The following is a 13,254-nucleotide window of genomic DNA, read 5'->3' on the forward strand; positions in this document are numbered from 1 at the left end:
TTTGCACCAACTTCCACAGCTGCCTGTACAAAGGAACTCAGATCCTCTGAAGTCTTTTCATCGACACTTTCCTCCCGAGTCTGAGCCATTCCTGCATTCGGAGAGTAGCAGGGCATGACATAGCAACCATCTTGTGTTGGAATCAAATACCTTCCTGGTTGTTGAGGGTGATGTCAATGGGGCACAAAGTTTCTTGTCCGTGTCCTTTGATGTTCTCTGCAGAAACCACTGCAGACCAACCACTGATCCTTATCACCTGTTAATTGAGTTGTCCCACCATCACATCACAGCAGGACACAAATCAAGGAGTCTTCCAGTCTGTCCTTGCCTTGGGAATAATTTGCATTTGGTTAAGAAGGAACCAAAGGTTGTGCTGAGTAATTTTCCAAATCAATAAACATTACTTTTCCCTTGATGTCTGGTTTAGCATGAAATTAGTCAGTTATGGTCTGCCATAATTTATCACAAACGAAATAAAACACATACAAATTCTTTAAAACTAGCTTGTCCCAAAAGGAGTTTAATCATAGGGATTCTATCACACTAAGGCAGAGTTAACACACTCACGTCACAGAGGCTTCAAAGAGGTTTTCAAAGCAGGACCACGGAGTCTTCCAGTCTAGCCTTGATTTAGCTGCTCAGGAAACATTTGCATTCAGGCAGGAGGCATTCTAATTTAAATGTAAATAACGGCTTTGGAGACAACTTTCCAGAACCAGCCCGTCTCCAACTTTTCACAGGAGTGTTACAACACAATTGTAGGGTAATCAAAGGGTTAAAACACCACTTTATCAGTGTGAAGGTAGGCTTCTCACACATTTACAGGATCTAAGTTAATCAAAGGGAAGTCACTCAGATTTGTAGTGTAAACAATTTGTCAATTAAACCTTATAACCCAAACAGAAAATAAATGATGGAATAATAGCTCAAATGTTGAAATAGTTACAAAACAGCCTTACTGTTGAGTAAAATAAAATGAAGTTCTTGGGATTACGATTAGCATTTATGGTCTGCAGGGGCTGAGTTGATATTTACATTTCAAACAAGATTTGCATGGGAATAGCATACAGGAAAAACCTAGCACTGTGTTGATTCAATCACCATTTCATGTTATTACATTAACCCAGTAACACCAGTAATTTAATCCTTCAATCAGACACATTTAACGGGAAGTTTTTAAGGTTTATAAAAGATCTGAACACCCTCCTGAGTCATAAGGTCTGCTTATGGCAGGAACACCAAGTTTTAACATGATTTAGTCATATGATATATGAAAACTGTTACTGCATTGTGCAGAATTCTATCACCTAAGAAAATAACCCACTAAAAGAAAACTGCATAATTGGAACAATAATACAGAAGTTAAACAATAGGTCTCATAAAATTAGAATGTTAAAATTAAACCATGTCTACTTAACTAGGCTAAAAGGAAACACATCAACCAGGTCGAAATATTTAGTTTGGGGTTGTTTTAAACTATCTATATAGAACTTTCTAAAGTTTGTATTTTTTAAGTCTAAGTTGTATTTTTTTAAACTTAGTTCATGAGCAAAAGGTATCTTCGGACCCAGATTAGTGTTTCACAGCTAATCTGTCCCTGTCTGGCGAAACCAGAGCTGTGTTGGAATGGTACAAGGGGCAAAAGAAAAGAGTCTGTCCTTTTAAAATGGCAAAAGCTATTTTTAAGGTTTTGTACCTCTTAAACACAAAATCATGAACATTCTAGTATTTAGCTAATCACCACACCTCCTCTCTGTCTTCCATACACTCACTCACTGACACACAAACTTTTTGCTCATTCCTAATTAAATTTTTGACCATTAAGATCCTAAAGATTAAATGTCAAGTAAAAATTTCAGAACCAAACATTTCTTTCCCTACTTTCATTGCCCTCTCTTTAATTCTTTCTGCTTTTTCCTTCTCTGCTAAACTCTCATTTCTTCTTTACCAAACCATCCCCCATCAATTAACACTTCGCTGCCTCTCATACACCCCCTCAAACCTTCACCCCTCCTCTTCCTTTCTTCTCCAGCATCTCTACACACACACACGCACGCACGCACACACACACACACACACACACACACACACACACACACACACACACACACACACACACACACACACACACACACACACACACAAAGAGAACAGAGAACAGGACAACACAAATCATAACAGGACAACATAAATTATCTAGAATCTGCAGGTTTCACACAGAACAGACTAACTCAAAGTCTCAGTCACACACATTATCATGCATTCGGACTTTCCACCCATTCAGAGATCTCGGCCGAGACACACATTCAGGCTTCAGAACCTCGGCCCAAAGCTTCTCTCATACACACAAACAGAACCGAACCTGCAGGCTTTCACTTACACACAGACGGAGCAAAACTCTTGTCACAAATTTAAAACCTCAACACAAACCACTGCTGACAATATTTCAGCAACAAATCACGGAAACACAAAGTTCTGCACAAAAACTAGCCAGAAGTGTCAATCCTGACCATTCAGAAATGGAACGCATCCCACGATGCCAGCAGCACACAAATCACAATCACAAATAACACACAGCAAGGCCGAATTTAGACCAACGTAGGATTCTTTGCCAATGTAGCGGTAATTAATTTTAGTGTACGCACCATAGAATATTTAAACAATTCCCTGCGGCAGTGTGATTTTAACAACATACCTCTCCAATCGACACCAGCACATGTACTCTGTGCTGCGTGTATTTACCATCCGCGGCTGCTTTAATGCAGCGCTGGTTTAGCAACAGTTTTAGGTGCACCTGAACATTCACCTGTAATTACTACCCACAGCTCTGCGGGACGCCCTGTGCGCGCAGACACAAGACTTATTAAAACCTCCTAAACTCAAGGCCAGGACTACAGCCACGGTTCACGTATTCAGTGCAACCCCTTTGGTTCACATGTGCAACCCCTAGCTGGACACGAAAACGTCTTTTCGTGCGTGAATGTCAGTCACCACAATCAATCTTAAATCACACTGCCAACGGTTAAGAACAAAAGGTGCAAATTAATGAAGTACTCACTCCCCTCTGCGTGGTAAATTCGTCCGGAGTTCGGAGCGCGATAGCCTGTTGATGAAAGTCCGTCTGCAGAGCTATTCAGCCGGCCGATGGGACAATTTTCAGCCCCCCGGACTTTCAAGGAAGAAGTGGCGCCGCACGGCTCCCTGGAGACAATCTTCCATCGCTAGGCTCTGCGGCCCCACGTTGGGCGCCAAAATGATAGGTAATTTTAGATTTATCCCATATTACCTTAAAGGACGACACACAGAGAGAGTAGATTGATTATTCGTAATGTCCATGAGTCGTCATGCGAGAGCTGGGTGCAGAAACCCCTCCATGGAGCTAACCAGCCCCCCTCTGTTCCTGGGGAAAGCCTTCAGCTCACCAGCTCTGCATGCCCGCATTCTCCACCAAAATGTCAGTTTATTAAATGTGGGGTAATAACCCTAGAACCTGAAATAAACACTCTTGACAACATGGAAGACATTTTACCCTGAGTCCCCAAAGTAAAGGAGAGTTAACGCAGGGAAAAACCTCCTCCGAGGCTTTCCCCCCGTCACTCCCAAGTCTCCTCAGTTTCCCAGGGGCTTTATTCAGCAAAGGATGGGGGAGAAGGTGGGGCCTTCTCAGGTTACAGAGGTACAGTTTTCCGTTGGAAACCCACAATCAACATCCTTGCTCAACCTTTCATGAACAGCCACAGTTGGCAAACACAGAGATTCATGAAGTGTTAACACAAAATGGGCATCTTTTAGGCCTCAAAAAGGTACAATTATAAAAAATACCCAACAGATGTTTTATTTTCACAAATGATTAAAAAAATAGTTAATGGCCTGTATTTGATATAGCGCCTTCTAGAGTCCTGGAACCCCCAAGGGACTTTACATCACAATCAGTCATTCACCCATCCGTACCCTGGTGGTGATGAGCTACGATGTAGCCACAGCTGCTCTGGGGCGCACTGACAGAGGCGAGGCTGCCGAGCACAGGCACCACCAGTCCCTCCGACCACCACTAGCAGGCGAGGGGGGTTAAGTGTCTTGCCCAAGCACACAATGACACGACAGACTAAGCGAGGCTCAAACCTGTAACCTTCCAATTACGGGGCGAGCACTTTCCACCTTCTACCATGTAAATAAATAACACAAGCCTGAATGAGTTCTGTTATGTTTTGGAGTTGCCAATGCTAATCAATCAGTCAATCTTTATTTATATAGCACCTTCCACTGCCTTTGCGGGAGCCCGAGGCACTCAACATAAAATACACTAAAAACATTAAGAGCAATAAAAAGGAGATAAAAGCAACATATAAAATGTTAAAGAAGCATAAAACCAAGTCACGTAAAAGCCAAACAATAAACTGTTAGCTTCTACTAGCTAAGACATGCTCTGCTGCATTCCTGGCTTCTCTGGTCATGAGTGAAGATGGCTTGTGTCTTTTTCTGACCCAAAATTTCCCCCTCTTTTCTTTCTGCTGCTAATGCAGGGAATAGAGGTAGACTAATTTCCCATATAGCATGTATGTAAAATTTGGAGTGACCAATCGTTTTTAAACAATAACTAGTTTTATACATATCTTTGTGAAGCTCACCTTTTACATTTAAACCCATAATTGTATTTTACTCATTCTACCTGATTGTACAGTTTTTTTGACACTTTTGCATTTTTGTCTTTAGAGAAGTATGGCGTCATTCCAAAGAAATGCTTTCCAGAGTCCCACAGCTCAGAGGCTTCACGTAGAATGAATGACATTCTCAATAACAAGGTACATTTAGATATTTTCCTTTTTTTTTTATCTCATTTGGGTCAACATAAATACTCCATCACTGGTGTGCCAATGAAGTGTTTGTGTTTGTTTCAGCTGAGAGAATACTGCTTGAGACTGAGGAACATGGTGGCCAATGATACCATAAAACTCGAACTGAATGAAACCATTGACAACATGATAGAAGAGGTGAGACTGACAGGAAATGGCCTGTGTTGTATGGTTAAAAGAAGCTTGTGTGACCATGTGAATTCTTGAGGAATTTACAGATATGAAAATCCCTCACCTTTCGGCGAAATTTGTTGTGTTGAATCCAAACTGGGTCACGTACTTGATTCTTGCAGAACCAATGAGAAAATAGGGGGTATGTTGGAGATACTGTAAGGCCAGTTTTTATGTCTTTACGCTGTACACTCCTCCTCCTTCTACTCCCATCAGATTTTAACCATAGGCCCTATCAAATAAAAAAGTGTTTTTAGCCTAGTCTTAAAAGTAGACGAGGTGTCTGCCTCACAGACTAAAGCTGGGAGTTGGTTCCACAAGAGGAGCCTGATGACTAAAAGATCTGTCTGTGTGCGTGTGTGCGTATGTGCTAGGGCCTGCATGACTTAATTGTTTTTAAAGTCGACAGTCAAGTAATGAAAATCTAGTCGACTGACTAGTCATTGATGATGTCATACACCTGAAGCGGGTTAGTTTGCTGGAGTTTTTGACAATTAAAATTGCATCCACATTTTCTAAGTTAAATGCATCTTTTTCAACAACGGTGGTTTCTGCATCTTTACTGTTCCCCTGCTTCAGCCCTCTCCCCCCTCCCCCTGCGCAGCGGCCGCAAACTCACTGATGCGCCTGCAGCCTCTCAGATTTGCTGCTGCTCTAAACAATACAATAATTATTTCATTTTCTGTTCCTCACTTCTGATTACCTTCAATGGTGTCTGTTTGTTGCAACCACCAGGTACAAAAACTAACTTGTTTTTATTTGACTATTTTTCTGTCCTGTCTGTTTATCTTCCTGCATCTCCTCTCAATCCTAAAGAGAAAGTGCTACCTGGGTTCATATATATTCACCGTATGAGTTACCTTTGAACTGCAGTTCTGCAGTTCTAAAAGATCTACCGACCGCAAAAACAGCGGAATGTGTGCCGGCCACACCGGTGAGGTGCGTCACCGGAGGACAAAACAGGTGATGTGCTCCGCTCCACAGCAGCAAAATGCATCAGGCACAAATAAAAGACAGAAAACATAAAAGGAAATTAGCCGATATGAACGATTGGAGGTGGCAACACCTAATTTGATAATGTTACTGTGGCCGTGCTCAGGACGCAGATGTCTGGAGCACGTCAACGATCAGAGCTTTGCATGCACAAGCTGTTTAAGGTTAGGATGGGGTGAAGGGAAAGTGAAATTGCAAGAGGGTAAAGGTCACAATTCGGTCAAATGTCTGTTTTACCGCCGACGTCAGATACCGACACAAGAATACTAATGAGTCAAGAATGAGTGTGTGGCTGCTTGTAGAAGAGTTGCAGATGAATAAGGAAGAAAAGTAATGGATCACAAGTCATGGATCTATCTGGCATTCATTTACAGTCTGGATTTTACCAGGTTATCCTGGAACCTGAGTGGTGCGGGCTTGTTTTTCTCTTTCAACAAGTCTGTTGCTAGCATCCATCCATTTTCAGCCGCTTATCTGGAGTCGGGTGGCGGGAGCAGCAGCCTAAGCCGAGACACCCAGACTTCCCTGTCCTCAGCTACTTGGGCCAGCTCCTCTGGGAAAATCCCAAAGCGTTCCCCGGGTCTCCCTTTAGGCCTCCTCCCGGTTGGACGTGCCCGGAAAACCTCACCAGGGCGGCGTCCAGGAGGCATCCTGACCAGACACCCAAGCCACCTCAACTGACTCCTCTTGACGTGGAAGAGCAGCGGGTCTACTCTGAGCCCCACCCGGATGACTGAGCTTCTCACCCTCTCTAAGGGAGAGCCCAGCCACCCTGCGGAGAAAAGTCATTTTGGACGCTTGTTTCCAGGATTTCGTTCTTTCGGTCACTACTCAAAGCTCATGACCATAGGTGAGGGTAGGAACGTAGATCAACCGGTAAATCGAGAGCTTCGCCTTCTGGCTCAGCTCTCTCTTCAACACGACAGACCGGTACAACGCCCGAATCACTGCAGACACAGCACCAATCCACCTGTTGATCTCACGCTCCAGTTTTCCCTCACTCGTGAACAAGACTCAAGATACTTAAACTCCTCCACTTGGGGCTGCACCTCATTCCTGACCTGGAGAAGGCTGTTGCTAGCCGCTGAAGCTAACAGCTCAGGTTATTGTTAACAGAGGCTCGGCTTAGAACATGTAGATGTAGCAGAAGTGGCTACCTTATGACATGTTATCATAGCCTTGCTCAGCACAAGAGTTTTTCTCTAGCCTTTTTCACATTTCTAATTTACATAGAAAGTAGGTCACACATGGCTTTGGCTTTCTGATATGCTACATTTGACCACCCAAGCTCTTTATTCAACAACAAAATGATCATCAATCTTTAAAATCCAAAGGTTGCCAACTTGAATGTCCATACAAAAGAACTGGCCTCAGTATACACAAAGAAATGTATTTGACCCACACATCAAACTACAAAAGTTCAATAACCACTGCCAAATATCTGTGGAATTAGAACCTCCAATGCTGGAGCAAGAGCATAAATAAAACTGTCCAATCGCCAACTCTTTACCACTGTTATACTCATCTTATACAGCTTTTTTTTTTCAATGAGAAAATTTGTAAGATCCATCATCACTTATCCTTTGTTTACCCACCTCTCCTCTAGCCACTACTTTTTCCACATTGTTCTTCGTCCTCCACTTTCCAACTCCCTAATGCCTCAAAAATTTCTGATCTGATCCACAAATTAGTCTTCCAGCTGTTATTTTCATCCCACCTTTCTAGTTAAATCCTGCCTTTCCCCTCTCACTCCATTCATACCTGCCATTATCCACTCCTCTCTCACTACTGATGTTTTTCCATCTCAATGGAATACTGCTGCAGTTACTCCCATACTTGAAAAACCAGGTTCAAATCAAAACAATTTTAATAAACTTTTCCCCATTTCTAACCTAGCCTTCATTTAAAAAATCCTGGAGGAAATATTTGCCTCTCAGCTGCACTCTCACTTGGAACAAAACAGTCCTTATGAATGCTTTCAGTCTGGTTTTTGCCCTGGTCACAATACACAAACTGCTCTCTTTTTTATTTTTATTACACACCACAAACACGTAGCTCAATCCAGGCACTTTAACCATACACATAGGAAAAGCAAGCAGACATACAACATGAGAGAGATATAAGGAACCACCTTTCCTCAAACGTTTTGACAGGTCTATTGTTCTTTGACCTTTATGCCCTTTCCCCCCAAACCACTTTACGTTAAACTTGACAGGTGTACTGTTTTATGACCTTTTGTGATATGACCTTTAAAGACCCTGTAGGTCAAGAAATGAATTGATGACTGTTGTGTAATGATGCATGAAGTTATTGATTGTAGTCCCCTTCTGTCAAGATGTATATTGATGATCTGCTTTGATGTACTCAATCTGCACCACTTTACGTCAAGTTAGGATTGATAATTCTTTTGTGTTGGGATACCTTACCCCACAGTTCCCACAGCCCCTCCCTTTCATACGTGAGACCCTCCAACCCTGTGCATGCACACACACACACACACACACACACACACACACACACACACACACACACACACACACACACACACACACACACACACACACACATTTAAAGCACTTCCCCTTTTCAGAAAATGCCTGACTCTCTCTAAAGCCCCCTTCAGACAGGCCATGAAAAACGGAAATGTTCCGGAATCTGTCCGTAAGACCTTTCTGTCTGAATACAAACATCCGGATAAAGTGTTCCGAAATTTATCCGGACGAAGCCCCTAGTAACAGGTCTGGACTTGTTACGGACAGGGTGGCTGCTTCAGACTGGTGAGGTAAAGTTCCGGACAAGGGGGAGGGGGAGGAGGAGGGGACCGGGGGACGCTGTGCGCACCTATATAGCCCACTGCTGTAGCATGCGGCGAACCACGGCAGCTCGCCTCCTACGGTACCGTCTAGACGTGCGACTGAGCGCTTCACACCGCTTCAGTGATTACTTTAACCATTGAGCTTCATCATCCATGTCTCTTATGCGTCTTCGTGTGCGCAGAATTATGCTTAAGCGCCTCGTGATTTTTATCTTGAGAGGCGCTATAGAAATGATATTTTCTCCTTCTTAACACAAGTCCGATTCCCACCCCACCCCACCCCCGCAGCCGTCGGACATCTGGAACTTTTCCCTGCTGTGTGAACGCAGCCGAAAGGACAAGTTCCGGTACAAAAGTGGTGTGTCTGAAAACACAGTTCCGGTGAAAAACCGGATTGAATTGTCCGCAAATGTTCCAGAATGTCTGTCTGAAAAGGGCTCTAAGCCCATAGTGTTAAATTTACAACAAAGGGAGTCACCATACATCCATAGAGACAATTGTCACCTCAGCTCGCAATCATTTCACTTACCTAGACAAATCATCGACTTACCTTTGTTCTGTAAATGCATCCAATACACGGGAATCAGTGGCGGGAGGTGTTGCCATGCAACTAACAGCTCATTCTCTTTCTAAGCAGGAAGTATTTGGGTGGACAGGCTCAGTTCACCAGATTCAATACATCAACCAAGCACATTCCATTTAGGTTGGCTTTGCATGTAAATGAAGGCATCAGTAGACAAAGCTCTGCCAGAAAATGCTGGGGGCATCAGTTTCCATTTTAAGGCTAGGTGATCATTTATAACCATTCAGCAAACACATTTACAACAGAGGACGTCATCATTATACACACACACACACACACACACACACACACACACACACACACACACACACACACACACACACACACACACACACTGTTTGATGTAGAACCCTAAACTGAACCGACTTTGTTCTGTTACAGTCTGAAATATTTACAGCTTTATTCCAAATATCAAGCCAAATGTGAGGAGCAATAGATATACCTGAGCCTTTTTCCAAGCTTGCTTTGCAACCACAGAAGCAGATTTGAGAGTAGTGCTTCATAAAACACACTGATCAATTTCTTACCATTATAAAAGTATAAAGAAATCTCTACGATAGACAAATCATTATTTACTATTGTGGTATCTTTAGTAATAAAGTGTCTGAAAAAAATCTCTTCAGATCAAATCGCTGCTGCAAGTGCTGAAAAAACAACAAGGACCAATTATAAAATAGGTCCCCCACCTCACAGCCAGAGCGAAGAGCACATCGGCTTGGATTATACAGATGTGTGAAATAACGCCATTTAAATGATTACCTCACTGTTGTTGGTGTGCATGTTGTCCAGTAGCTGATACTATAATTAATATAATCAGTTGTTTTTATCATAAACCTGACTGCTTTGTGCCCCCCCTGGCTACTCGGTGCCCTACACACTGTGCGTGATGTGCATTTAGGGAGCGCCAGCGCTGGTTCAGCGTTAGTTTGGAGGTGTGGTGAAGAGGGTTGAATGCGTGTGTCTCACGCTCAATGTGCATTTTCAGAACGATCTGGAATTACGCATTAACAACAGCATGCGTTAGCATAAAGCTGGTTTTCACAGGCCTGAACTAAAATGCCTTCTTTCCTAAGGTTCCTTTCTTCCACCTTTTCTCTCCCTGTAGTTTTCTTTTACCCGTGAGAGCAGCGCACCGCACAGAAGCTGGTGTCGGTACAAGATCTGCTCGGGTGCAAGATCGGCTCGGGGTCCTTCGACTGCCGATGACGTCAAAGTACAGCAAACCCACTCGGACAAAATACACTACACATCTATACTGTTGGAAAGAATTTAGCTGTTTCGTTATTAAAATAATGTTTCTTAAGACGTAAGTTTGTGTTTATAATGGTATTTGTAAAATAAAACACTATATTGTATTCATAATGTTGAACTCCTCTTTGAGCACATCCCTTGAAGGATCATAGGTATTAGCAACACCTGTGAAATTGTATTTGCAGGAAAGAAGTGTGTCCCGTTTATTGAAGTATTTTGTGTTTAGTTTTTGACGTTTTGTCCATGCGTAGTTCAGTTACGCTCATAGCTGCTAGCCAAAACTCTGGAGTTAAATTTTTTCTGTCTTTACTAAAATACCTGTCTGTACTTATTTGATTGATGGTAGTTTTACTTTCTATTAGACTCCAAATGTAATAATTTGGCATGTTTCTAATTCATAATTTGTAATAATGTAATCGGTGAAATTAGCATTAGCATTCCTATGGGTTTTTCCACGTATATTAGCATTGCGCTAACCACTCGCTGCCAAATTGCAGCCTTTGCGATTAGAAAATCTCCTTTTGTCACATCGCAATTTAATTGCACATGCAGTTAATCGTTCAGTCCTAATATACATGCAGCTCTATGCTAAAAGTGTATTTTCAAAGAGGTAATGATGGATTTCTTTGTAAAAGTTGTCCATCTTTCCAACAGAAAGATCCGCCTGGACCCACGTAACATGATAACAATGTAACGTGATTACGTAATTCCGTAAGGTTCATGTTCAGCCAATCAACTACTTTGACGTCATCGGCAGTCGACGGACCCCGAGCCGATCTTGCACCCGAGCAGATCTTGTACCGACACCGGCTCCTTCGCACACAGGGACAAACCGGCAGTACTGGGGTGTTTCTCAATGCCAAGGAGCCTTGCCTTGATGTCTTGGCCCCGCCCCGGTTGCCTAGGAGATACGTCATTGGGAGCCCCCAAGACGTGTTCCAATGTTCATGTTCTACCGAGGCGTGTGTTCTCCATTTGCTAGCTAGCTGAGCAAGGATACACGGGAGGTGTCTTGTAGCCTAGCCTTGGTCAAAAATTACCCAGAATACACTGCGGTATTTTCAAAAGGACGGCAGATCAGAAGCCGGCAGCTACTTCGGGGACAATTTTCAAGTTTAAAAATAAGTCAACTAATTTAAAATGGTTTTTTTTTAGATCCAAAGAAGTTATCTGTGATTGGTTAGTTGCTTAGTAGTTGCAGCTTCGGTGGCTAGCGGGTAGTAACTCACTTATATTTTTAATTCATTAAAAATATACACAATTTAAAAAGTAAAAGGCTCGTTTTATATTTATATTGAAATTAATACGTATAAAATATATAGATATGTCACATGGCGTTACGTGACCGCCGTGGAAGCTGCGGTCACGTGATGCTAGTCTGTTCCATTTAACCATTTTCTTTGACCAAGGAAGGATGGTGTCCTCGTAAGCAAGGAGCCTGGCCTCGCAAGACATCGCCTCGAAAGGCCAGGTGACTTGACATTGAGAAACACCCCTGGTTTTTCAAAGTAAAATATATTTTAAAGTTTTGTTATATTAAAATTCATTTTGAACTGTGATTATGTTAGCATACATGCGCAAATATAGACTATATATGTATTGTATTTACATTGTTTTAATGTACAGCCCAAAAATTTATTCTTAAATGTATTGGCCAGACTCGGCATTAAAATTGTAGAAATTCAGTATAACTACACTTTACCATCTATATAAATATGAACTGGGTTCAGTTTTTCATTTTGTTAAGGATTTTATCATAAATCATTACAGAAAATCAAAATCCTCTCCTCCAGAGAGTGAAGAACTGTGTTTTGCCTACGTCACTCCAGCATGTAAAACGTTGGTTACGTATTGTAACCCCAGATTCTATGAGTCTAGTCGCAGCCCTTAAGCTAGCTGCTATTGGAAGGATGATCTCAGCATCAGCCGATCATGTAGAGCTTAAATGTACGCCCACCAATGGTGGGCACCCCTTGTGGGTATATAAGTGGAGTGACTCCACTGTTCCCCTCCGATGGCTCTTGGTCCTAACAGAACCAGTGGGCCCAATGGCTTAAGGGCTGCGACTAGACTCATAGAATCTGGGGTTACAATACGTAACCAACGTTCTATTTCGTCTAGTCTTAGCCCTTAAGCTAGCTGCTATTGGAATAATGCGCAGCTGGATGGGTTTACGCCACACTGGTTAGCTCAACCAAATGGACACACCCAACATGTCTCCTTAAGCGAGGGTCGCTCAGCCTCAGCCCAGGGCTTAAAAGGCTGAGGCAGCCAGAGAGAAGAGTGGGGTTCCCACTAAAATATTATCCAAGAGGATGAAATTCATTCAAGTAGGGCTGATGTGGTGCCATAATGCTTTAACTCAGCCTGCTGAGGTCCAAGCACTGAACGAGTGATGGATCCTGAAGAAACATCTCGTAAATAATAGCGAGTAAAGCCGGGCGTACACTGTGCGACTTTTTCACTTTTTTGAGCCAATTTTCCACTCGTGCGAGAATCCACGAGATCGGGGCGAGTTTTGCGCCGAGCGTCGTGTAGTGTACAGGGGGTTACGAGAGGCGATTAACACCACGTGACCAGCTGCCGAT

At 42.8% G+C, this 13,254-nt stretch overlaps 1 protein-coding gene across 4 annotated transcripts in view; it reads left to right on the top strand.

Annotated features, from left to right (window-relative positions):
• blmh (bleomycin hydrolase) overlaps positions 1–13,254 on the top strand; it is a 173,679-nt gene that overhangs the window by 101,639 nt on the left and 58,786 nt on the right. For all 4 annotated transcript variants that reach the window (XM_070543801.1, XM_070543800.1, XM_070543799.1 and 1 more), the window contains 2 exons: positions 4,714–4,802; positions 4,899–4,991. In XM_070543801.1, the coding sequence (XP_070399902.1) occupies positions 4,714–4,802; positions 4,899–4,991 (182 nt within the window). The remainder of the gene's footprint in view (positions 1–4,713; positions 4,803–4,898; positions 4,992–13,254) is intronic.

The sequence above is a fragment of the Nothobranchius furzeri genome, chromosome 13 (genome assembly GCF_043380555.1).
Source record: "Nothobranchius furzeri strain GRZ-AD chromosome 13, NfurGRZ-RIMD1, whole genome shotgun sequence".
In the NCBI taxonomy this organism is placed as follows: domain Eukaryota; kingdom Metazoa; phylum Chordata; class Actinopteri; order Cyprinodontiformes; family Nothobranchiidae; genus Nothobranchius; species Nothobranchius furzeri.